Consider the following 26,719-nt stretch of genomic DNA (forward strand, 5'->3'; position numbering starts at 1 on the left):
TTATTACTGGTTCCAGATGATCACAACATGTATTTTTTGAACCCCATCACAAAAGCAAAGATTTCAATAATCTCTTTTCCCCCTGGGTTAAATTTTGATGCAATTTGTTTCACCGCTCCACCAACCTCTTTAGTTGCACAATTTTTGGCATCTATACATCGGGAGTCTACAAAGTTGAGATTTTCATCTTGCACCTTGGAGAAGAGAGGTGGGACCGTGGGATGCTAAGACTTTTGAGAATAAGAGAAAGTGGTGGGATATTCGTAATTGTATAAATTAACCAATGTCATTTTCTTCATCCCAAAGCAACCCAGTTTTTCATGATGGCCTATTTTATTGTCTAGATGAGCAAGAGAAGGTAGGCTGTTTTGATCCTGAAAGAAATAGTTGGGACTGTTTTCCGAACATCATGGAATCCATGTGTGATTATGACAATTTTTTTGGGTAGAATGTGATGGAAATCTCATAGCAATGTATGTGGGTTCTATTGGGAGTTGGATTCGAGTTCTTAGACTTGGTTTGTCTAAGAAGTCTAAGATGCAATGGAAGTATATAAATAGTTTGGGGGATTTGGATGCTATTTGTCTGTGAAAGTACTAGCTATTTTGAAAAGGCAAATGTGAAGGGAATGGGCAATGAGATTTACCTTCAAAGGTTTCATGCCAATCATGGAGTGATTTACTGTCTTGAGACTAAGAAATATCATACGTTTGATAACAGCCATCGTCGAGATGATTTTTGCGGTACCACAGAAGAAATCCAGTGCACATGGATGATGCTATCATTATCAACGACTTCTTAAGCTGGGTCATAAAACTCCTTGTATGGTTCCAAATTGGTTCAGGTTTATTATGCATACAAAAAGTCACTTTTTGATTGCTATTATTTATTTGGTTCTTGTACGGTTTATTCAATTAGGTTTGGATTTTCCGAAGGCTTTTTTTTTTTTTTGTGTAAATCCGAAGGCTTGTTTGGTTATTGAATCTAGAGATTTTAAATTCATGGAGTCATAATTCATAAAATTAACTGTTTGATTAACATAAATTTGTGGAAATTTTATTATGTAAAACTGTTTGGTGACGTAATTTTTGTAAATGAACAACTGTTTAGTGTTTTTATAGTAGGGGTGAAATCTCTGAAATATACCCATAAATCTACAAATTCACGTTTTTAGTGTAAAAAAAAACAGAATTTCTAAATTTCATGAACCTAAGGTTTTCACAACCAAATGATAGATCTCACATTCATGAATCTCATGAATTCATGTAACTAAAAAGAAAAAAGCCCTAACAAAATGTTACCAAAAAAATAAGAAATAAATAATAATAAAAATAAAATAAAAGGGTCTGGAGTTGGTCATTTGAATCGGTTTCACCTTGTATGACTTAATTTTGGATTCGAGATTTGGCAGCTTTGACTGTAGAATCAAAACTCAACTTCAAATTAAATTGAATGAAATTTCTGATAGTTTTCTAGTACTTAAAGACACAATACATGATTGGATGAGATTTGGAACTCAAAATTTCAACATGAATTACAATCATCATGAGAAAAGTTGATCTCTTGATACAACTAGGGCTTGTAGGGCTTCTTAGTTCCAAATGTTGGGGGAGACTTTGGATTTGGAACTCATCCTTGATACCTCCCATTATAAAATCTCAAAGAGAAGGGGAAAATAAAAAAATTTGTGCTTCCTTCTTCATACCCTCTCAGTTACAATCCAATTCATAGATATTCTCAGGCATATGCCAAGGAATAGGCTGATTTGAAGCACCCAGAAATTGCAGGAAACAATTTAAACCGCAGGTGCAGAAAAGAATATTTGGACTTATTTTTTTACACTTACGTGTTAATATTTGGACTCATCTGATTAGCTTTACTGGCAACAATTGCAGCAGAGCTGTGTTGCTACAGAAAGGGAGCTTTTAATCAAGCACAGACAAAATGGCAAAAGAAACAAACTCGTCAACAGAAGCAGTAAATCAAACTTTAAATCAAACGATGCAAGCCAATGACCAATATTCAAAGATTAAAGTTGCATCAGTAGCAGCACAAAACTAACCCGCAGCTCACACCTAGACCAGTTGAGTTTTTTCAGTATAGAAGAGAAGCCATTCCCATTTTATTAACGAAGATCTAAACAAAAGACATTACTACGCAATTCGAAGTTCGAACCACCATCATTCCATGATTATGAGTTAATATAAGGCTAAACTCATTTATCAGAGCTTTTTCTCCGACCTTATGAACAAGACATGAAAATTAGTTTCTGAGCTTTTTCTTACATCATATCAACCGTACATTCCCCAAGGACAACTTTGATGCTTTGAGGTGAACCACAGCTGCCTTCAGTAATGAGTGCTCTATCATTTGCTGCCATGTGTGCAATAATCTTGTATATCATTTCAATCTGCCACACAAACACTAAAAATTAGCTTAATACACTTCTGTACGAAAATAAACATCACATGCCACAAATGTTTTATGTGATGTGGTCAAAAGTAGTCAGATTTACTTCTTCAGGAGCATGGCAACGATCTGCAATCTCTTCTAGCGTCAATGATTCTGCAGGTTCTCTGCAGCTGAAACACACACAAAAGCAAAGAATCATACACCAATTTTCCAAGGGCCAAATGGATATATTTGGTTCATCAAGAGAAACACAATCCCATTATTAATCTTGGAACTTAATAACCGTGGGAGCTAGGCTTCCTTGTATGAGACCTATTGAAATTCTTTCATCATAAAGCACTGGAAGTATGGAAAATTTTGAATTCTAGAAAGAGATTTCACTACAGTGAAACAAGTGATGAGAAGGGGGAAGAAGAAAAAGGATGTGGAAGAGCAGGTTCTGATATCTCTTTCATTAAGTGAATGTGATGGTCTAGCATCCTAGGGATCACCTTGCTCTGAAAGAGGGCATCTGGATTTCCAGTGATCGGGTGAGAGTAACTGCTCCTTTTCACTTTAAAGTCATTCTTCAATTTCTTATAATGTTTTCTTATGAGCAAGTTTGGGTTGGAGGTGGCAGTCATCCTTTAGCTATTGCACGATACATAAAATAGCAAATGGGACTATCAAGTTGTAGTAATATGCAGTAGCAGAAGAGGTCTTGGTACAAAAGAAGATGAAATTCATACTAAAGAAAAATTGCAGTGGGCACACCAAGAATGACCACACGTTCTCCCACCAACACAAACCCCCCCCGGCCTTCTTTTCCTCAATTTTAGCATCTTTCATTGAAAAGAATCAACATCTTTCTTTACAGCTGTAAGCTGATGTCATTCAAAATGCACTTAAAAGGGCAAATTTCCAGTCTGCTTCAGATAAATAAACCCCCCCCTGACTAAAAAAAAAAAAAAGCACTAAGCATTTGAAATTCTTGTTGACTACAATAAAGGTGATGGAGGTCCAGCTGCCTAGGTTACTGCCCAGCAGCATTAGAAGCATAATTCGATACCTGGGGTATTGTGGTCATTTTGACAGCCCTACCCAAACCCATCTGGGCATAATTACAATTAGGTGTTTTTTAGGAGTCTAAATCTGTTTTTAAACTATTATTTGAGTCAGCTTTGGTTGAGTTATGTAAGAGTTCTGTTTGAAGTAGAAGTCTTATTTAAATTCTGTTTTTGATGTTAAGTCTTGTTAGGAGTCAGTAATAAAGGCTAAAGTTAGACAGCCTAGCTGTGACATGAGATTTGATGAATAAAATTATTGAGAGCTTCGTTGCAAGGAGAGATCAAGGTGTCAAGCATCAAGGGTTTCAGATTGAAGGAATTTTCCTTCGGCAGACTGCGGGTCTGCCTTCACTTCGTCCATTCCTCTCCATCCTATGCCCTCTATATTTGGTAAGTAACCATTCAGTTCATCCCATTCATCTTCTACCAATTTCTGCTCCATTAAAAGATGGATATATCTCAAAGTTGGAATTTGGGAAAAATTCTAGGGATTCACTGGAGGTAGTTTCTAATTGGATTTTAATGACAACTAGTTGCCATGTGTCACAATCTTAAACACTAATTTCAGGAAAATGAATTGCAGAGGATGAGAATCCTAATTTTCTTGAATTTTCAGACTTCTCTAGAGAATCAAAATTCAAGGTCAGATCTGTCCCAAACTTTACGAACCTCATCCAACCCAAAAAGAAAAAAAATTGAAAAATTCTAAGCCCTAATTCCTTTGCCACCCAATATTCCCAAACCCTATTCTAAAGCCTAGTTCCTCTGCTGCCTAAAATTCCCAAACCCTAATTCCTTGCTGCCCTAGATTCCCAAATCCTAGTCTTAAGACTGTGAAACCCTAATCCTAGATCCTTCAAACCATAACTGAAAAAACTATAAAACCTAGTCCTAGGTCCCCAACCCCAATCATGAATCCAGACAATAAAGTACCTAGCCTCATTTAGTACAGCCAAAACCCTCTTCTGAAGTGCCAACACTTCTCCAGCAGCCTTTTTCCCAGCCTCCACACCTGAAAAAGAGTTATGAAAATTAGAACAGGGAAGACTGATCAAAATAATAGGCACCAATAGCATGAAATAGCTCTGCATGAGATGCATTTGCTACCAAATACGACATAAGGCTTCAGAAATTGCAAGAGATGTCTCATTTTGTCTTATAATGATAACAAGACCTTAATGCTAGAAAAGGGAGAAAAAAAAATACATACCTGGTTGGTGGTAGGCATTAATATTGACCAAAGATGCATAAAACCCAACAGCTCGTTCATACAATGCTATTAAAGCCCCCACAGTTCTAGGTGTCACTTCTTGCACTGTAACCGTGATGGATTCACGGTTGTTGGCATAAAGGGCAGATCTTGTTCCCTGTTGCAGACTCACAATCAGCATTTGGCAAGCGGTGGTACAAAGATAAACCCTACTTAGTTTCTACGGCCAACACTAATATTGAATTATTCATCCATAAAAGCATTCAACTTCGACTTCAACCAGCAGTAACAATGCATTCAAGTAATGTTGTATTATCAGCTGCAAATCAACTGACATTTCCTTCAGGCAACATGATAAAACGAAATGAAACTTGGGTTGCTTCTACTTATACATGGATATACTGATTCAGCCTTCAGAACATACAGTTCAAACTTTCATAACCATATGTGACTTGTAATGGAGGATAACAATAATTATTAATAGAAATTTAAACAAAAAAGGTTGCATGGCAATTTAACTCTCATGTGACAGCTAACTACTTACCACGGTTACAGGAAGACATAGTTCAGAACAACATATCCTGGTGCAGCTTTATAAAATTTGGAGCAAATTGCACTGGCACCCAAAATGGAAACCTTAAAGCAATGACACCCCATTTTATGTTTAAAAAACATAGAGACCCCAAAATTGGATTTTCATTGGATATATTTGTCCAATTTATCACTCAAAACAGTTAAATCACAGTTTATTATAGGGATATTTTTGGAATTGAAAGAAAATAAATGTGATTTAACTGTTTTGAGTGATAAATTGGACAAATATATCCAATGAAAATCCAATTTTGGGGTCTCTGTGTTTTTTAAACATAAAGTGGGGTGTCAATGCTTTAAGGCCTCCATTTTGGGGTGCCAGTACAATTTGCTCTAGAATTTATTGTGTTAGATGGCAAGAATTTTATAATATGGGTACCACAATAATATAACAGCAGAAAATATATTTTGTATTGTAGTTGCTTTAGATGCCTAAAGTTGAATATCAGGTTTAGGCCCTTTTAATCAACAAAACAATTTGCTTACCAAAATGAACAAAATGTCTCTGCTTGAGACTTGAGACATCCCATCAAGTTTGCTCTGACTAAATGTATGTTAAATAACTCAAAGGTGACAATTTGATCTTCATTGTTGTTAAGAGGAAGAAGTGATAAGGTCTTATAGACTCAATTCATCAGCCTAATCCTCAAATCAAAATCCACCAAAGAGCCCAAATAAGTCCCATTGAAATGCCAAATTTACTGCACAAAATTTGGAAGGGTGGAAACAGATTATAGCATTAAAACTTAATCCTTTATTCCCCCAGTATAGTGCATTGATCATCAACACAGAAGAACAGCAACATCACCAAGATAAGTACTAAAAGCAGGATAAATTTCTTGGTCCAAACAATACTCTCAAATTTGTGAATACTACAGATGGTGTCCTCATAACAAGTCGAACAACCATGACAAATAGGCTAACCTGTAAAAATCCAAACAGGTAGTCGCCACAAGTGACACCTGGTTCAAGCTCCCAATCATGGCCGGGGGGCCGATCACGTAATACTTCAATAAAGGTAACAAAGAAGTTGTGTACCCCATCCCTCAGCTGCTGAATGTAGCTGCACAAAAGTAATTAGGTAGGCTTGATCATTTTTTTAAATCAAATATAATGCGTGCATAGATATACATAATCTATAGTTATAAGTGGCCTTCTGCAAAAGAAGATGTAGAAGTATATTTTACTGCCATAAAAATTTACCACGTGACAGTTTAGAAGGGGACTAAATTTTATGATGGTATAGCTACAAGACCCACACCAACATGTTAAATTTTCAGGCCCACTGGAGTTTCCAAGTCGCAAATCAGAGCTTCGAAAATCCTGGTCTATGGGAGAGTTCATACCATTGGTAAGAGTGCCCCAGGCATAAATAGACATATATACTGCAGCTTGCTATTACCAAATTGAGGAATAGAGATGTTGTAACCTTCTTTGGTTTATCCCTTCTCTTATTCAAAGAAGTTATTTAAGTCAAGATGCAAAAGCATTCCCAAAATATTAGAGAGTGACACCAATATGTAGTCTCATAACTCATTATCACATGCCAAATGACTGGGTTTACTCTCATTGAAAAGAACAATTGTGTTACACTACAAGGGCAAAAAGGTAAGGTTATAATTTCTTTTTCACCAACCCTTGTTACAGGAGTTATGCCCATATACATGGGTGCCTATTGTTGTCACTAGAGTCGTGAACTTTGAAGTTACAACCTTCTATTGATTGTACTCATATTATTCCCAAAAGTTCAGTAAAACGGGTTTCTTTCCCTTATTATGTCACTATCAAAAGCTGTCATCGTCGTGTATGTTTTTTAAGTTGACGTGTATCATAACCATGGTTATCAAGTATTGCTTAGGTGATGCCAAGGCAACATTTAGGCATCAACACATTATTGGAAGGCCTAGGCTTTGGACTGTTTTATGTACATGCAGATAATTAACCACTTCGTGTATCTAGGAGTTGAGCCGATGCCCAGGCAATGCCTTGGACACCATATAATGCCATAGGGGCCAGGCAATAACTTTTCGAACTATTCGTGTCGAGTCCTCATTTTTTCTGGGGTTATTTAATAGGTTAAAATGATTCTGCAATACAGCAAAGCAAATTATTGGTGGTTACTTTGTAATCATGAAACATGAAGCATAGGACCAATTTACGATAACATAGAGTCGAGTGGGTAGGAGAAACACCATAAAACCTAATTGTGAAATATGCTGGGTCAATTGGGGTTTTAGAATAGAAAGAAGTATGTATAATTATTACCTTCATACTTATAATTTATATAAATAATATGTTATTATTCTATGTTGTTTTTGTATTGTGATTTGGTGAACTTATGTTGGTTTGTTTTTCTGAGTATCTTGCATTATTAGGACTCCTTAATATAGCTTGTAAGTAGAATTATAGAAGCTCTATATGCCATTTGTGCCACATAAAATGGTTGTATAAAAAACATTTCACTGGAACACTTCGCTTGCCAAGGCAATGTGAAGCGGCCGCCTAATCGCCAAGGCAATTTGGAAGCCCTCAAATGCTGTGGTTGCCTTACTGTTTTGATAACTATGATAATGAATTTAAACATGATTTTTTTTTCTATTTCTTTCTCCTAATTACTGAAAAAGTTAGGCAGTAAGGAGATACTTTCTTTTTCACCAAGCTTATCCCATATAAAGGAATTACAGATGTTAACGCATCTATCGCTATATAATTGATAAGCACCACCCCTATATAATTTCTAAAATACAAGTGAGAAACTCACGCATGTTGATCTGTGCTCCCTTTGTTCCCATAGACAGTAATCCCTTGATTCACCTGTCATAACAATGAGATTGAACAAAGCATAAGACATTCAGATAATTGATTAAAGTCTACCAAAGATCTTAACAGATCAGTTTACTCTTCAATTTAACTCACAGTATGTAAAATAGTTTTGAGGGGATATCTTTTTGCAACATTAGAGGTTTAGAGCAGAGTCCTGTGTCACTCAATCATAAGGAGGAAATAGATGTTAGGGATCATCACCTTCCACCCGGTAGCAATTACTCCCAACCAAGTCCTACATCTTTACTCTCCAAAGCAGACAATATGCAGGGGACATAAACAAGATAATTATATATGGTCATATAGATGTTAGATTGTTCACCCCATGGCTGTTTGGACTTCGGGGTACAAAATGGAAGTCTGTGAATCAACAAATCAAGAGCATGCAAAACTCAATGCATAAAGGTTCAATGATGTTTAGTAGCTGACAAACCAAAATCAACTCCAATTACCAAAAACTTTGAAGTCAGTGCAGGCCTTGGTGCAGTGGTAAAGTTTGTTCCGTTGTGACCAAGGGGTTATGGGTTCAAAAATTGGAAACAGCCTGTATTTTATCTAAGGAATACCTAAACAATTCCTAAATAAATCTAATTTATTTCATCTTAATCCAAATTCGCATGCAAAAGTGACATTCTTTGATCTGCTTCCACTGTACCATTGGCTTCAAACCGACAACATGGTCCTTACACATGACAAATTCAGTCTGTAATTTCTCTGGTTTGGGGAAAATCTCAAACTATTTGATAAAGGCAATTTAGAAGTATCTATCAACATGAAGTCCATATTTTCCATCAGAAACCATTTAGCCTACAAATGAAACATTGAAATTTGGAAACATAATAACTGTATCAGTATGTTGATTAAATGCATACCCGATTACCATCTAGGTCAAACTCCTTTCCAAGTGATTCCATGACCAACTGCTGCAAATACCTACTAAACAGTAACATACTATCTTTATAAGGTAGTACAACCATATCCTGTGGGGAAAAAAAGAAGCCAAAGAACAACCATTTGTGAGCGGTTTCCTGATAAAGAGAAGTCAGGCAGTGAATACATTATGAATGACTGAAAGATCTAAAATGCAAACCTTAGATCCCACTCCATCAGAAGCCCAATACCAGCATAAAGAGAGCAAAGCTGCAGGATTATCCTTGACCTACACAATGTAAAGAAGATATAAAATAACAGAAGAATGGATGAAAAATAAATAAATAAACAATCTTAATGGATCAAGAATATACTGTTGGTAGAAAAATCTGAACCATGAAACTTTCAGCTATCCGCCAACTACATGCGTTAAGAGCTTGGAATAAATTTCGATTGAAATGGTTGAAATTTCGACCAAAATCACACGCATTTTCGGAAATTGAAATGAAACCTTCAAGATTTTGTTGAAATCATTGGTTTCATCCTAAATTTCACAAGTTTCAATTGAAATTTTGCAAGTTTCGACACTCTAACTTGTTTTTCCTTGGTTTTGTTGATTTCTATCCCATTTCACCTAATTTCACAACTCCTTTGCCTTCAAACACTTTTTTGCTCTTCTTTTGCCTCCAAACACCTCTTAAGCTTACAAAGGTAACTCCAGCAGCACTAGAATGTGAAGCATGAGCCATACCCAATAGTTCCAAACTTCCCATTTTTTATTTTTGTTTTGTTCATGCCTTAAATGATCTTGTATTGCCTTGAAATTAATACATGTTTAATCTAGGACTATGATCTATGATTGTGTCTAGTTAAAGTTTTTATTTTTATTTTTTTTTATTTGCTACTTTTTTCTTTTTTTTTTTCTGATTTAATTTTTTTTTTCTTAAATTATGTATTTTGAATACATATGCATACTTGATATATGGGCTTCAACTTAATATATGTGATACACCATCACTTCTAATTGGTCATTGTATTTTATTGACTTGTTGTACATGTAACCATTCTATCAAACAATTCATGTATGTTGATGATTCTACGCCTGTATGCATAGTCTTAAGACACCAATATTGAGGGACCATGGCTAAGAGTCTTAAGACACCAATATTGAGGGACATACACCACAGGAGTAGAGTACAAGGGAGTTGTAGGGGATCAATTCCAAACTTGGAAAGTAGTTTGTTAGGATTGTGCGAGGGCTATATTAAGGGGAAGAGAGGGACTGTGACAAGGAGAATTTTGTGTAAGGAAAGGGCAAGCATAGCTCATATGTGAGGGGAAGACCCTCAGTTAAAAGGCAGTGCAATAGGGGATTTAAGCTTGGGGATCATCTTGTATTGCTGTCCTTTTGTTATCCATCTTAGTATTGGTTTAACGAATTGCAGTGTGTGCGTGTGTGGTGCTGTGTTTGCAATTGAAATTAAGCAGGAGAGAGGCATCCTTTACAGGGCTGGATCCAGGGTCCTATCAATATGCAGCAAAGAATAACAACAAAATTTAAGGGAAAAACGTGTACAATGCCACGGAAGTTACAAACTTATACATCCACTTCTAGTTGATTATGCAAACATCTGCAGACATTGATCTTTTTCTTCACATGAAAGCAGAATGACAAGTGCTGAGAAGTTGAACTACATAAAATGGTGCTTGCAAAAGATGGATTCACAGATTACATTCTGAAATATTTGGCAGAATACTATCGTTAAAACCAAGCAGTTATGAAGTTTGTCAATGAAGGTACCAAACTTGCCTACTTTCCGCAAAGCTCCTCCCTTGAATAATTAGGTGCATTTCAATCAAAATTAACAATCTTTAAGACCAACACAGAATTACTGCATTTCGACCAATGACATAGACGTGCAGCACATCATAAAATGATCAGGACATTTAGTCGACGAATTGTGCTTACTAAAGCCTAATAAGTGAAAATGTGTCTCCGGTGACCCTGCTTCTTCTCCGATAACCCTTTTTCCTCTCCGTTTGTCTGCCGTCCCTTGATGGACCCCCCTTCCGCCTCCCCTGTCCCTCCTTTGCCATTGCCTTTCACCACTTCAAACCCCCTCCCCTCTGTTATCCATCCTCCGTCTTCCACCATTCCTCAAGCTTCTCCCCATCCCCTTCCGTCTGCCTGGAATTCCCTCTTCCATCCCGCCACCCCTGATCGCAATCTTTCCTTCATCCCTCCTTCCCCTTCTGCTTCCCCTGTCCCGTTGGTTCGTTGCCCATCTTCTGCTACTAATCCTGAGATCCTCCGCTGGAAGCTTGCTGTTCTTGGTCAATTCCTTGGACCTTGCCCCCCCTTGGGTATCATTAAAGCCTCCCTTGCCAAACAATGGAACTCAATCGACTCCCTGGACTCTTTCGTTATCGATAAAGGGATTCTTCTTTTCAAGTTCTCTTCTTCTGCTTGTCACTCTAAAGCCATCGAAGGCTCTCCTTGGTATGTTGGGAAATCTACAATTTTCATCAAGCCTTGGGAACCCTCTATGCCTCTACGACAGGATAATTTCAATTCTCTCCCCCTTGGGCTCAACCTTCCTAGACTTCCCTTGGAATTTTGGAACCGTGAATGCCTTAGCCGTATCGGCTCTGCTTTGGGTCGTCCTCTTCGATCGGACCTGAAAACTTCCAGGTTGGAACGTCTTTCCTATGCTCATATCTGCGTGGATGTTCCTGCCTCGAAGCCCCTGCCGCCATGTATCTCTATTGTTGACGACTCAGGCAAGCATCTCAACCAAATTATCATGTACGACTGGGTTCCTTCGCACTGCCATCTCTATCTAAGTTTTGGCCACGAGGCCCCTTCGTGCTCGGCTGTTCACTCGCTCCTGTCACCTCTGCAACTTCTTCTGCTAGTCTTCCTCAATTTGTTCCTGTTGTAACGACAAATGCCACTGCTGCAAATCTCTCTCCTCGGGAGACCTTGCTGCCTGCCTCTGATGTCGATGGCCATATGCTCTCGAACTGTGCTATCTTGCCGACGCCCCCTTTAGTTGAATTGATGTCCCCTCTAGAATCTGTTGTTCCGTGTAACTTGATCAACAAACTGGAACTCATTACTGTTGATGCTTCCGCTACCGCTGATGCTACTGTTGCTGCCATGCCGCCGGCTACCTCTCTCGCCGGGAAAACCTACCGAAGAAGAAAGAAAAAAAATAAGAGCCTCCGTACGTCTACTTTGCTGCCAACGCCTGCTCCATCTGTGCCCGTTATGCCTGATCCTGCACCTACTTCACCTTGTCCTCTCTCGTTCGCTGATTCGCCAACAGCTGCACCTCTTAAGTCTGTTGCCTTTGGGTCATCGATAGTTCTGGCATCTGCGACTATTTCCCAGGTAAGTTTCCCTTCTCAAGCTGGCCCTGAACCTGTCGCAAACCCTGTCCCTCTGCTTTCTTCCACATTGAGTCACCACACCTCATCTCTGACCTCCGCCTCCCTGCAACCTATCGCTACCTCCCAACCGCCTCTCCCCAAACCCTGTTTACCTGCTTTAATATCCCCCTCTCACCACCGCCTCACCTTTTATCATCTTCTACGAAACCCTCCCTTGCTGGGCCTTTACATCCTGGCCCAAAGCCCATTACCCCTCTCACTTATGGTCCTCTAAACCGTACCATCTCTGGCCCATTTTCAAAGCCCAACATTTGTAAACACAAAACCCGAATTGCCTTTGGTCCTAAACCAATAAGCCCAACCAGCTCATCCCCCCATCTAAACTCCCTAAACAAACCCTTCCAACTAACCCATTAAACCCTAGCCCATCTATCCCTCTTTTAGCCTGCCCACCTCACCCCATCATTTTAAACCTCCGCCCTTCTTGTGCTAACTTCACCCTTGAGGCTTCGGCTGATGTCTCTCCCCTCTCCACCGAACCCATCTCCACTCCGCTTCCGCATAATTTCCTTCGGATTGAGTTGACATCCGTTACGATCGTTCATTCTATTCAAAGAATCCCCGCTACAGAACCGTACGTGCAAACCTTCATCCCCTGGCTCTACTTCAACCATTGACCTTGACATTTTTGGATCCCCCTCCCCCTTAAGTTCATCCCTGTGTGAGACATCCCCTCCCTTGTTTTTGGATAATCATTCATGCATACTTGATAGGCAAGATGATTCCCCACCCCCCGCAACTTCAATACTGCCAACTCCCATGTTTATTTAAATGACTGACATCATCTTTTGGAATGTTAGGTGCCTAAATTCCCTAGCTAAGCAAGCTGATTTAAAACAAACTATCCGTGAGTCTAAAGCTTCTTTTTTTGCTTTGCTTGAAACACATGTTCATTGTGACAATGCCCGTCGGATTGCCAACTCCATTGCCCCCTCTTTGTCTTTCCTCTCCAATTCCTCCCATTCTTCTAATGGCCGAATTTGGGTCCTTTGGGATCCTTCAAAATTCCAACCAACTCTTCTCTTCTCTTCCTCTCAAATCTTACACTTTCATCTATCCTCTACCTCATCCCCCTCTTTCTATCTGTCCATTGTTTATGGTTTCAACCGCCCTTCTGATAGAGCTCCCCTTTGGTCTGATCTTCAATCTATCTCATCTTCCCTGGTGGATCAACCCTGGGGTATTGGGGGTGACTTCAACATTGTTCGTTTCTCGAATGAACACATTAGAGGTAACCCCCCTGACCCTATGGCTGTTGATGCTTTCAATTCTTGGATTGATGATGTAGGTGTTTCGGATCTCCGTTGGATTGGCCACCGTTTAACTTGGCAAAATCGTAGAGCTAGGAACGCCCGTATTGCTTCAAAGCTTGATAGATTTCTTGTCAATGAACCTTGGCTCTCCCATTTCCCCTCCTCTCATGCCCTTTTCTCCCCCCCCCCCTCCTCTCGGATCACTCTCCCTGCCTTCTTAGCCTCCTTGATCATCCATCTTTTGGTCCCAAGCCCTTCAAATTCTTTGATATGTGGACCTCCAACCCCTCCTTTCTCCCCACTGTCTTCAATGCTTGGTCCCAGCCCACCCATTGCTTCTCTCTCCCCCTTGTGGCTTTTGCCCACAGGCTTCGTAATACCAAAGTGGCTCTTCGTTCCTAGAATTCCTCTTCCTTTGGTAACATCTCCTCTAGAATCTCCTCGTGTCATGTTGATCTCTCTAGAATTCAATCTCTTCTTCAGTCTGACCCTCTTAGCCTATCCTTTGCTAAGGAAGAAAAATCCCTTTCCTTACTTCTCTCCTCGCTTGCTTCCCAAGAGGAAAATTTTCTCCGCCAAAAATCCCGCATCAAGTGGCTCGAGCTTGGAGATGCCAACACTGCTTATTTCCACCGTTCTCTTAAAGCTCGCCACAACTTCAATAGCCTTCCTTGCCTTCTTACTAGTGGGGGTGACTGGATCTATGACCCCCCTAGTATCAAGGAGGAAGTTGTCTCCTTCTTTTCGAACCTCCTCTCCCCCTCCGCTATCCCTCCTCGTCCCCCCCTCAATCCTTCCATTCTTAACAAATTCATTGACCTTGCCCATTATTCTTCCCTCTGGCTCCATCCCCTCCCCGAGGAGATCCATATAGCTATCCAATCCCATAAAGCTAATAGGGCTCCTGGCCCTAACGGCTTCAGTATGGGATTCTTCCTTGCCACTTGGGACTTCATTGAGGCCGACCTCATCCATGCTATCCGTAGCTTCTTCCTTAATCCCTCCCAGCTTTCCTCCATCAACAACACTTTTCTCTGTCTCATCCCCAAAAAGCCTGGCGCTTCCTCCCTCTCGGATTTCCTTCCAATTTCCCTCTGCAATCTCCTCTATAAATTCATTGCCAAAGTCTTGGCCAACCGACTTAAGTTGGTCATTCCCTCTCTGGTGAGCCCAAATCAATCAACTTTTATTGTTGGTCGTAGCATTTCTGACAATATCCTCCTCTGTGCTGAGGTTATCCGAGGTTTTGACAGATCTACTCACTCCCCAGCTGCCCAGCCTGCCCTTATGAAAGTTGATCTCCACAAAGCTTTTGACTCCATCCGCTGGAATTTTATTAGTGAAGTCCTGTCATCCATGGGTTTCCCCTCCCCCTTCATCCACTGGATTGAGACCTGCATCTCCACCCCCCATTTCTCAATTATTACTAATGGCTCTCCTGCTAGTTTTTTTGCTTCTCGTGTCGGCATCCGCCAAGGATGTCCCCTCTCCCCTTATCTCTTCACCTTAGGCCTTGAAGTGCTCTCCCGTCTCCTCCAATCCAAAACTGATCAAATGCTCATCTCTCCAATTCCTAAGTGTAGATCCTTGAAGCTTACGCACTTGGCCATCGCGGATGACCTCATGATCTTCTCTAAAGCTGACCATTCCTCTATCTCATCCATTCTTTCCACCCTCTCTCTCTTTGAATCTCTCTCGGGCCTCAGAGTTAATTTTGAGAAATCTACCATCTTTCTCTCTGGTATTTCGGACTCTACTCGAGCTTCCCTCCTCCTGCTTACTAGGTTTACCCTAGGCTCCTTTCCTAGTTTCCTATCTTGGCCTTCCCCTTATCCCGGGTAGGCTAACCTGCCACCACTGCTCCCCCATGCTTGATCACATTAGGAAAAAGCTTCAACTCTGGAAGGGTAAGCTTCTTTCGTTTTCTAGGAGAGTAGTGCTCATTCGATCTGTCCTCCAATCCTCCTATCTCTATTGGTGCGGTATCTTTTCCTTTCCCAAATCCTCTATCCGCTCTTTGGAATCCATCTTTTGTGCCTTCCTCTGGAAAGGCCAAGAAGTCTCCCGCTTCCTCCATCCCATCCCTTGGAAATCCATTTGGCGACCCAAATTTGAAGGAGGTCTTGGAATCCGCCGTATTTCTGACATGAATATGGCTTGCCTGATGAAACTCATTTGGAAGATTGCCTCCAAACATGACTCCATTTGGGTCTCTTGGGTCTATTCCTACCTTCTTAAGAATGACTCCCTGTGGACTGCCTCTCTCCCTGCTAACCCCTCCTGGATCTGGAGAAAGCTCTTGCTTCTCCGTGATTGTGCTATCTTCGCCATTTCTATCCAGATTTTTATTGGTGTCTCGACCCTTGGCATCCGATGGGTATCCTGTTCACCTTACTTGGCCCTAGAACTGTGTATAACTCACATATCCCAAAATCCACCCCCCTCTCCACTTTTATTTCCCTTGAGACTTGGTCCACTATTCCTCACCCCTGTCTCACACAGGTTTGGAACTCCCTCCCTCCCCTCTTACCCCTCACCGCGGACCGCATCACATGGCTTCATTCCCCCTCTACCCCCTTTTCTACCGCCTCGGCTTGGAATCTTATTAGAACCCCCTCCCCCCCGGTCCCTTGGTGTCTTCTTGTTTGGTTTAAAGGCCACATCCCTCGCCACTCCCTAACCCTTTGGAGAGCCCTTAACCTAGCCCTACCTACCCAAGCTTTTCTCATTAGCTGCCACATTCCCGCTAGCCCCAACTGTGCCATTTGTTGGAATAGTTCAGAGGACCTGGACCATCTCTTCTTTGGTTGCCCACTCTCCCGCTCTGTTTGGAGTCTTTGGACCCTTGCCCTAGCCTCCATTTGGCCTAGATCGCGACGTCCTTTTGGCTTTGTTCGAGATTGGAAATGGACCTTGAGAACCTTTGCCGGTGCCACTATCTGTGACCTTGTGGGTAAGCTAGTCTTTGCAGCCACTATCCACCATCTTTGGTGGGAGCGTAACTTGAGAAGATGGACTTCCAAATCCCGATCCCATGATAGGATTTGGAATGCCATCTATTTTGATGTTTCGATGAGACTTCGCTCTCTTCCCCACTCCCTATTGCTGATTCTCCAAGAAATAGGCTGATTGTTAGTTCTTGGAGTCTCTCTTCTCCCTTTCAGTCTTCTTCTTAGCTGTTCTCCCTCCCCCCTCTTTCCCCTTTGTATATGCTCTCTTGTTTTCTTTCTGTTTTTTAATATATTATTCATCCAACAAAAAAGTGAAAATGAGGAATGAACAAAGATTTTGAAGTTGATATCACCAAGGAAATTTGTCCTCAATGCGGATCCCCAGGGGAAGAACATTTTTTTCACATTGTGCAGCTTTACTGCAGATAATTCCTTAGACGTAGCATTTGTTTCTGTACCTTTTCAATAAACATGTACAAGATGAGTTGCCTTTCATGTCTACAATTGGCAACAAATAAATACCCTTTCCTCCAACTTCTCTATTCTCCCTTCATATCCATTTTTACGACAAATCTATAACATAATGCTTGTCATCTAGGAAAATAGTGTGTTTCCCTTTTAGAAAGGTTTCTCAAGCATAAGACATCCTTTAAACAGCATACATAACAAATATTGCATCTTAGCAACCCATCTCTCTCCTCTTCCTGTGGACCCACTGGCCCACTCCCTCACTTCACCCCCCGAGCCCCCCCACTCTTTTTCTCTACTGCTGGGGTCTAGCTCAGTCCTTATGCACCCCAGTCCCCTCCCTCTTTCCCTGGTGGGCCAGGTCCTGCTCCTTATCCTTCCCCTTCCCCAGCCCCAAATCTCCTTTCCCCTACCTCCCTCCTCCTACATTGGGTATTAATAGTTTCCTTAAATCCCCAGCCAGTCCATTCTCTTCAGATAGATTCCGTTCATCCAGTACCCATCATTGGGCCCTGTGATCGAGGAACATCTGGCCATTCCTCCATTGGAGGTCATGGGATGTGGGTCCTTAGACTCCCTTCTTGCTTCTTCAAGAAACTGGTTATAACAATACAACTCTGAGCAAGCTTAATGATTCTTAGTGACACCACACTCCACAAATGGCTCATGTATTTAGCATTTGTATCCTCCTTAGACCATAACAAGGCACTAAATGTAATTGACCCTACTACTATATGTATTTGCCACCTTAATTAATATCAAGCTTTGGTTTAGTATAAAATAAAAAATAAAAAACTCAACTCTGAGCAACTTTGGCGATGCTACCTATCTCGGAACCCCTAATCCTTCCAATGCCTTGGAGTATGATGGGTGCAGGAGAAGCAACCGCACTAATAAAGGGTGTCATGTCAATAGAGATTTCATTGTGAATTTCGAGTTCCATAGGAGGAAGAAGAAGAAAAGAGGAAAAATTAGTTTCAGTCCAACGTAACCTGGCCTCTGGTCTTTGGCATTTGTGATTTCCCTCTTTCCCTTTAGGTATGTTTTTCAGCTTTGAGCCTTTCTGGCTTTAATAGGGCTCCAGCCCTTGTTGCCTTTGTACCCCCCCCCCCCAAAATAAAAAATAAAAAAATTGCATCTTAGCAGCTGCTAAAGATCTTAATAAAAAAATTGCATCTTAGCAGCTGCTAAAGATCTTATTTATTACAGAGTATAGAGGATGAACTGCCTGTATTGATAGAGTTGTTATTTCAATTCTCCAAGACAACCGAAAAACTCTTCAATAGCATCAGCAACAATAATATTGATGTTAATGATATGAGAGATGGTTCTTCGAACAAGTGACATAGAGGAGACTGGAAAGCACCAACAAGGTGTGACAAAATGGTAATGTAAATTGAAGAGAGAAAGGTTATTTCTGTGAGGAGAAATAGATGCTCAGGTGCTAGGGTAACCTACCCCAGATGCTCAGAGAACCTTTTCCCTCATAATTATTTAACAGTGACCAGATAGACAGCAGAACTTACCACAGTGGTCCTGGTTGCCTCATCCATCAGCGATGCACCAGCAAGCATTTCTTTGATATTAATTCCCTGCAAAGACAGTCATTTTGTTAAATAGTAATCCACAATAAGGAAGAGGATGGAGAAAGCTAAATATAGCCCAAGACATTAAGGTAAATACATGCCTGGAGTGCTGCTGGAAGCAGACCAACAGCAGACATTACAGAAGTTCTACCTCCCACCCAGTCAAACATCGGAAATCTTGCCACCCAGCCCTCTAGTCTTGCTGTATTATCCAACAATGAATTTTCTTGCGTAATAGCAACACCCTGCATAGCAATTAACCAAAAAAAAGGATGACATTTCTGCTATTCCAACCCACAGAAGGAAAAGGAGAACATGTAGGTGCTGCTAAAATAGTTTGTATTGGATCAAATTTAAGTCAGTTACACAGTTGTGACAGCTCAAAATATAGGAAATTTTGCATAGGTCATAAAATATTCAAGGAAAAAAAAGGGCCAAGCATTAAAAATACACAGATATAGAGGCAACACCCAATCCCATTGACTTCAATCAGGGAAGATAGGCAATGTGGACCTAATGGTTATACAGTTAGCTAATAAATGGCAATTGGGGATTGTAGAGTTAAGCCTAGTTAGTTGGTAGTAGATTGCCCAACTGGAACTAACTGATTTACCAACAATTGACACAGCCAATCATAAGGAATAGTGAAATAGAATAGTCTTGCTATATATGGGACTACATGATAAGAATGTGGCTCAAAATCAACAAAGTGCAAAAGAGAATAAGGGCACCCAGTGGCAGAGCCACGTTGGGGCCATGCCGCCATGCCCCCCCAACTTTTTTGAAAAATTTAGTTTCTTTATTTTTTCCTAATTTTTCTCTTCTTACATGTGAAAATCACTTTTTGACCCCCCCAAATATTGAAAAAAAATTTAAAGGTAAAGACGATGGGTATAATTGTCATCCCCAATAATTATCCAATGGTTATGATTGAACCCCTATTTTCAAGGAAGAAAAAGTTAAATCCAACTAAAGACTAACTCATAATCGCTGAAATCTCTCCCTATTGATTCTCTCTTTCCATTCCTATTTATTTTCTCATCTCTCTTCTTTTTTCACATGTGGCTTAGAGAAAAAGAAAACTTGGAAAAGCTAAAGGTAAGGAGTTTATTCTTAAATCTTCTCCACAATCATCTTCTCCACAATCATGTATTTTCTCCTCTTTCTCCAATTTCTCTCTCTCTCTCTCTCTCTCTCTCTCTCTCTCTCTCTCTCTCTCTCTCTCTCTCTCTCTCTCTCTCTCTCTCTCTCTCTCTCTCCCCCCCCCTCTCTCTCTCTCTCTCTCTCTTTTCCTTTTTATTCGAATTTATTGGTCTCTCTTCCTCAATTATATTTTATCATTCTTTTTATTTGATTTTTATATTGTGAATTGAATTTTTAGAATTTGTAAAGTAACAAACTACCATGATTCGTTTGGTTTGCATCTAGCTTTCTATTGTTGAAATCATTTTTTTTCCTCTAATGTTGATTTTGTAATTTTTTATATTATTTTTTATATATGAAAAAAATAATTAAAACTAAAAAGTATTTTATAAGATATTTATTTGTTAGCTATTCTTATGCTTTCATATGCCTTTTTTTTGGTAAATAATTTACTTATATTTTTGTAAGGGTAAAAATAACATTATTAATGATTACCTATATTTTTAATACCTGTAGACCCATGTCTAAACTTGATAATATAATTCAAAGGTGGGATCCTTAGTAAATCCCACATGGGCCCATACAATGTGTGGCGAAAAAGCATCAATGCTCCCCCGGTGAAGAAGTGATCTAGACTCTCATTATCCGGCTCCCCCCAATGTTGAATCTTGAATCCACCCTTGAGGGCACCATAAGGTATGGAGGAGAAGGTTCATGAATTATGACAAACAGTTAAATTATAACGGGAAGAAGACATCATCCTTATGATGAACTGATTTTACTCTAGTTTATTAAAAATATGGAACAGTGGGCCCATATACACTCTAATTCCAGTACCAGCTAAAATGAAGTTAGCATCTAAAGTGTAAAGATTCACCAAGAATGCAGAGAGAAGAACCTAAAATCAAACCTGTTTTGAGAAATCAAGGCCAGCATCCCGGAATGCCTTTTGTACTTCCAGTAGACCATTTCGAGTTTCAGGAGTACCTCCACTCTGAGTAAATGTTTAATATGCCATTACATGAGGAATTTACATCAAAGATATTTTACTAGACTGAATTTCTGAAAAATTCACAAAGGAGGAAAAACTACTACAATGGATTTACCTTGGAAGTCACTACCACAAGTGTAGATGCCAATTCTGGTCCAAGCTGTGCAATTTGATGATCAATTCCAGCTGGGTCTGTATTATCGATAAATCTTATCTACCACAAGATGAAAATAAATAAATAATAACTACCTGTCATATCTCAATAGGATCCAAACAAGATAATAACATAAGCTTGATCTCCAATTAAGAAGGTAGTCAACACCAAAATGAAATTACGAAACTTAATTATCTTCAACAGAAAGTGGTCAGCAGAATCCTACTATCTATCTAGCTTAAATCAGCAGCAATATTAGCATGACCAAGGACACAATTAAACAAAATGCTCAAAGCACTACTAGTTGATAGTTAAAATTGTCTTAATCATAAGAGCTACAAAAAGAAAGGGACAGAGTAAGTAAGAATCTGATATCACCCATATAACAGATAAGTATGCGTTTGGTAACGTTTCCGTTCTGAGAAACCAGTTCTTATGCAAAACCATTTTTTTAATGTTTATGTGCTAAAAGATCATTTTTTGCTTGAAAATGGGCGTTTGATAAATCCGTTCTGAAAATATTTTTAGAGCACTAATAGAATATGTTGGTGTTTTTTCTTTTCTTTTTTTTTTTGGGTTGAAAAATAAGTGGGTGTTTGATAAACTTGTTCTAAGGCTTCAATTTGAACGAATTTTATCACTTCCGTTTCTGTTCTTTGGTAAAAACGTCTTTTTGATTTTCTGCAAAAAGCGTTCTTTAGAACACTTTTCTGACCGATCCGTTCTTAAAGAACAAAAGAATGAACCGTTTTATCAAACGCCTCTAACCCGTTCTTCCGTTCCCAAAGAACAGAAGAACGCCAAAAACGTTTTTAAGAACATTATCAAACGCGCCCTAAGATGACATTGACTAACATCTCAAGCACTTGAATTTGTGGAAAAGTTCAATGATGTAACAAGCACAAGTTTCTTCAACCCCCAGTATACTAACATCTCAGAACTAGAGTTTATTGAAAGCACAAGTAATTTCCATTGATGAAGTGACCTTAGGCAACTTTATTCATTTGGAAAATACAACAAGAAGTCAACAACAACCATAGCCTTATCCCAAATCAATGGGGAAAGCTACATGGATCCTTAAGGGTTAAGTAAAAGAGATGAGAAGTAATAATAACAAATTTATGCATCTACAAAGATAATTCACAGACCCAGTCAAGGTAGCATTCCAAGAACATCTCTTTAATTAGGATCAGCCACACAGGTTCTAGTCTTCCAGATAGCATACACATGAGCATCTAGTCCTACCACATTGCATATCCTTTCTTACAACTTCAATAGTCAATTTAGGCCTACTACTACCTCATTTGGCTCCATTTGGACGATAATTGTCTTGAAATATAAAATTTTTAAGGGAAAAATAGCAGGTTCATGGAGTTAGCATGAAGTAGATGAGAATGCAGAGATCTCATTACAATAATAGCACTCAACATCATAAATGAACATTTCTAATAAAGACCATATCCAGTGCACAAAACTCCCAGAGTTAGCAGAGTCTGCGAACTATCAAATGAAGACAGCCAACATAACCTGATAATAGCCAATAGTTGAAAAAAATAAGGAGCAGCTAGTTGTGATAATGAGTTGTTATGCAGTAGAGGACATAAGTTTGGACACAGAAGGTTTAATTAACTCAAAGAAAGTCCATGTACCAAACAGTTGCAAAAAAAGACATAAATAACCATGATTAAATATTCGCACAGCCAGTGTTCAACAATTAAACAAAGTAGGGATTAAAAGGGGAAAAGGAAATGCTCAACTTCAACCAAAAAAAAAAAGAGGTTCTATACCAATACTAATTACTTAAAAACAAGACAGCTGTAGCCTGAGGAAGCAGAAATGTAGAAAGGAAAGTACTATCTTACAAGAACACAAACCCGGACATACCTTGAGAGGAGGATTATCAGGAGCCAAAGCCTCTGCAACAAACTGTGGTCCCAAAGCTGAACCACCAATTCCCACAGCAAGCACATGAGTAAAACGGCCCTCTGGAGATGATGGGGGCTTGATCTGCAGTTATTAGGATGCCAAATATAGAATGACTAAGCTAATCAACAAAAGCATGACTGCTACTGCTAAAGTTCATTAGTTTTTGTCTGCAAAAGTGTAACATACAAATTAAGTTGCACACTTGCACTCGAGTATTTTAACTAATAAGACACTTCTTTCCCATTGTTTTACTTTGTTCTTTCTAATGATCTAGCACTGTTTCGACCATAGAAGAGCAGAACAAGAATCATGTAGGCGATATGCTTCACTGATTTGCAAAAAGAAGGAACATGGATCAAGCTATAGATATCGTATGGCCCATACCGGTTTTGATGTGAACCAGGATCTAGGGTTTAATTGGTTGAATGCTGGCCTAGAGCCAAGCTCACTTCAGGATCCTCTTCCCTGGGAATCAGCAGTCTCCTAGGGCTGAAAATACATTTGGTGGATGGACTTTGGATAGATTAGGGTTGTATGGGTTAGGCTATGGTTAGGGTAGTTTTGGCCAGGCTTAAGGGTCAACAGTTTTAGGTTTTCAAGCTTTACACCTTGCTGTAATCTAAATTTCAAAATTCAGTTTTAGTTCTAGGTTTTGGACAGTTAGGGTTTCTGGGGTTTGGATTAGGGTTAGGGTCAGCTCAAGTGTTTTAGGAGGATGGGGATGCTAATCCTAATAGAGTTTAATATTTGGTTAATTGGTTAAGTAGTTTTAGGTTTTTGATGTTTCTAGGTTCAGGGTTTTCTAATGAAGATGATGAATTGCAGTATTTTCTAGGGTCTTAACTCTTAAGTGTGGGAAGGGGACTGGAATTTATGGTCAAAGGTAGGGGATTAGGTGTAGGTCTGAATCTACAAAGGACAGGATCTAGATCTAGGGTACAGACTCCTATAGGGTCTAGATGAGCTGCTGCACTTCTGTTTTGCAGCTTTCTGGAATTTCCAGAAGCAATGCAAGATTTAGAAGAAGAAAAGGGTAAGGGGGAGGGGCTGTAACTATGGTTTAGGATTAGGGGAGGATAGGGGTTTAATTGATACTTAAGGGGAAGGTATCCTAAAGCAGCTGCAGGGTTGGGAAGGGGGTGCAGATTGCCTGCGAAGGGGATGGAAGGGCTGCAGGTGGTAGAGAAGAAGAGAAGTTCTAGGATGGGATCGGAGGCTTGCACTAACTTGAAGATGGAATATGGCTGCTGGACTTGAAGAAGGTTGCTGTAAGTGCAGAAAGCTGCAGAAGATCAATCTCTGAAGTAGCCACAGGCTCCTCTAGGAATGTACGACCTCCTTTGGTTGCCTTGAAAGCTCGATCATAATTTCATCCATCAATTCAACTTGCTGACTACCGAGTACAAAGTCTTATCAGTAGCCTTTAAAAAGAAAACACAGTAGGACTCAACTTAAAAAACTAACTTAGATTCTAACTCGCAATTCAATTCTAATTAAGAATCTTACTATTTTAACTAAGCATCTTACTATTTTAACTCAAACAAGTAACATTCATAACATACTGCAGCGAGTTCCAATTTGAATTCCAAGAGTAGATATTGGTTCCTTGCAAGGACTAGAACAACCAAATGGACTCCTTCACATACTACGAATCCAACCCTCATAAGGACTCTTAAAAAACTTACAAAACAGTCCCGCTAACATGCTGGATCCAATGACACCCTAATTTGGACTCCACGAAATTTGGCTAAAATGACCAAAATACCCCTGGAGTGATTAGGGGTCGTAGGGTTTCAGGAAGTAATCCCAGGCCCCATGCTGCCCTCAGAAACGATTTACATCAGGCTTTGCACATTATTGATACCAACACTGTATCAGTTGCACAAAACAGATAAGGGGTAATGAAGTCCAAAATTCCATTTTTGGGAGAAATTTAGGGTGAGTCTGTCCGATACCTAACAATACCAAGTCCGGTACCATATCACTTTCTGTGTCACTCGTACCAATACTGTGCACTAAAACCATGGCAGGGAACAGTATTACAGGCAGCTTTGCCAGTATATCAATATGAAGTAAAAGACTAATGTTGTAACCAAGGTTTGTTACAAAATCATGCCCTTACACTTTCTAGTAAAAAATCAATGTTTTTACCCTTAGGACACAGTTCTTCTCAACAGTGCGAAATTGTATTATTTCATTAATGGAAAACAAAAATACTGTATAAAATGGCAGACCTAGACCTCTGTCGTGCAGCATTGTGTGTGGCACACATTGGCTGCCCCCGCTAGCATCAGCACACTGCCAATGTATGCCAAACTCCCTGCTGCGCCACATAGGATTTGCAACCCATGACTTCCAAGTTTTCAGGAGCTCTTTTTTACCATTGAAATTCACCAATTTGGTGACTAAAAAGCTGTTCCTAAGGGTAAATATAAGGACAGATGCCATCTGCAATGGATTTGATGATATCTTCAGATTAATAGAAAAGCAGAAACCTCGAAAAATCCTTTCTTGTTACAAGATTCCATCCATTTGGCAACATCAACGAAAGAAGGTCCTCGTAGACTCATTGTGGTCAAGAAGAATCAAAGGTTCAATTACTGTTACATTCATTCACCAACTGAAATTCTCCTCCTAGGTTCTTTCATATATCCTTTTTGTTTAGACTCTAGAGATAAGATGCAAACGAACATCGGACGACTTGATTTTGAAGCCTACTTATTTGAAGCCGTCCCAAACCAGAATCAAGAAACCAATATATGGCACAACAGCATTCCCGCTGGACTGTTTTTTCTGTTGTTCTATGAAGCATAAAATATAGGTTTTAAAATAAATGCATGGGGGAGAGGAAGATGATGGCCCAACCTTACCACCAATAACATCATCGGCAAAACTGCAGATAGCATCGAGCGTGTTGTCAATCTGCGAGCGTAGAGAAGATTTAGGAACAAGCTGAGAGTTACGAAGCCAGTAATGACCAACCATCCGTCCCTCATCAGGATTGGCAATTGCGCCCTTTTCAAGTTCCTGCATCGCCTTGAAAGCAGCCTGAAACTTGGGCTCCATCTGCTCAAAAAACTCATCCGTAAAACCAATCCGGCTTACATCAAGGTATAACCCCAACTCCTTGTGCTGGTACAACCATTCCACATATCGACTCCACAAAACGATCGCATCCTTCTCCAATCCCTTACTCTGCTTCAGAACGCCATCGATCTTCGATAAACTCGCCGGAACTTCCCGAGCGACGGACTGAGGCGGTTTGGGATTCGAATTCCGATCAGAGAATTGAGCAACGAGCTTCAAACGACTCGGAGCGAGGACCGTATCCTTGCGAAGGGATCGGAAAGAGTATACGAACGAAGTTGCAGCAGTTTTTCCGGCGAGAGGTTCGGGCTTAAAAGTTGATGATGAAGAAGTACAAACACCTGAGAAAGTCGTCGCCATCGAAGGAACTTGAAGTGATCCACTCAGAGGAAGCCTCACTCGCACATTTATATACGACTCTCTTGGATCTCGAGTATCTCACTCTCGTGCCAGCGAACACGGGAACAAATGGAGCTGTCTCAGGTGTGCATTTGCAGGCGATGGTGTAGGTTTAGAAACACCGGCAGACTTGAATGCGTAAATGCGCAGCATTTTCCACCAACGGTCGAGATCCAATCTCAACCGTTTGGCCTCACAGTACTGTGTATTTAATGCGCTATACTGAAGTTAAACCCTTAAAAAATTTAAAATAAAAAGTCGCCCACGTATCCGTACATAATTTATACTTTATTTTGTTTTGTTAACAGGTGTGACTGTTAGTGGTGGAGTTCTCGTGCCTGATCTGAAACGACGGC

The 26,719-nt window shown here is 40.0% G+C and overlaps 1 protein-coding gene across 1 annotated transcript; it reads right to left on the reverse strand.

The window, feature by feature from the left end:
• Positions 1 to 1,988: 1,988 nt before the first annotated feature.
• On the reverse strand, positions 1,989 to 26,482 carry LOC149018165 (glucose-6-phosphate isomerase 1, chloroplastic-like). Its single transcript, XM_089152483.1, has 14 exons — positions 25,743 to 26,482; positions 22,836 to 22,958; positions 20,913 to 21,011; positions 20,717 to 20,800; positions 18,765 to 18,908; positions 18,604 to 18,669; positions 9,173 to 9,241; positions 8,955 to 9,062; positions 8,021 to 8,073; positions 6,184 to 6,322; positions 4,669 to 4,825; positions 4,392 to 4,470; positions 2,516 to 2,582; positions 1,989 to 2,410 (listed from the first exon to the last, which is right to left on the reverse strand). The coding sequence occupies exons 1-14, from the start codon at positions 26,322 to 26,324 to the stop codon at positions 2,282 to 2,284; spliced, it is 1,899 nt and encodes a 632-aa protein (XP_089008609.1). The 5' UTR covers positions 26,325 to 26,482; the 3' UTR covers positions 1,989 to 2,281.
• Positions 26,483 to 26,719: the final 237 nt, after the last annotated feature.

Source organism: Hakea prostrata, chromosome 4 (assembly GCF_041222555.1).
Source record: "Hakea prostrata isolate BN-2017 chromosome 4, UWA_Hpros_2, whole genome shotgun sequence".
NCBI classification, from domain to species: Eukaryota; Viridiplantae; Streptophyta; class Magnoliopsida; order Proteales; family Proteaceae; genus Hakea; species Hakea prostrata.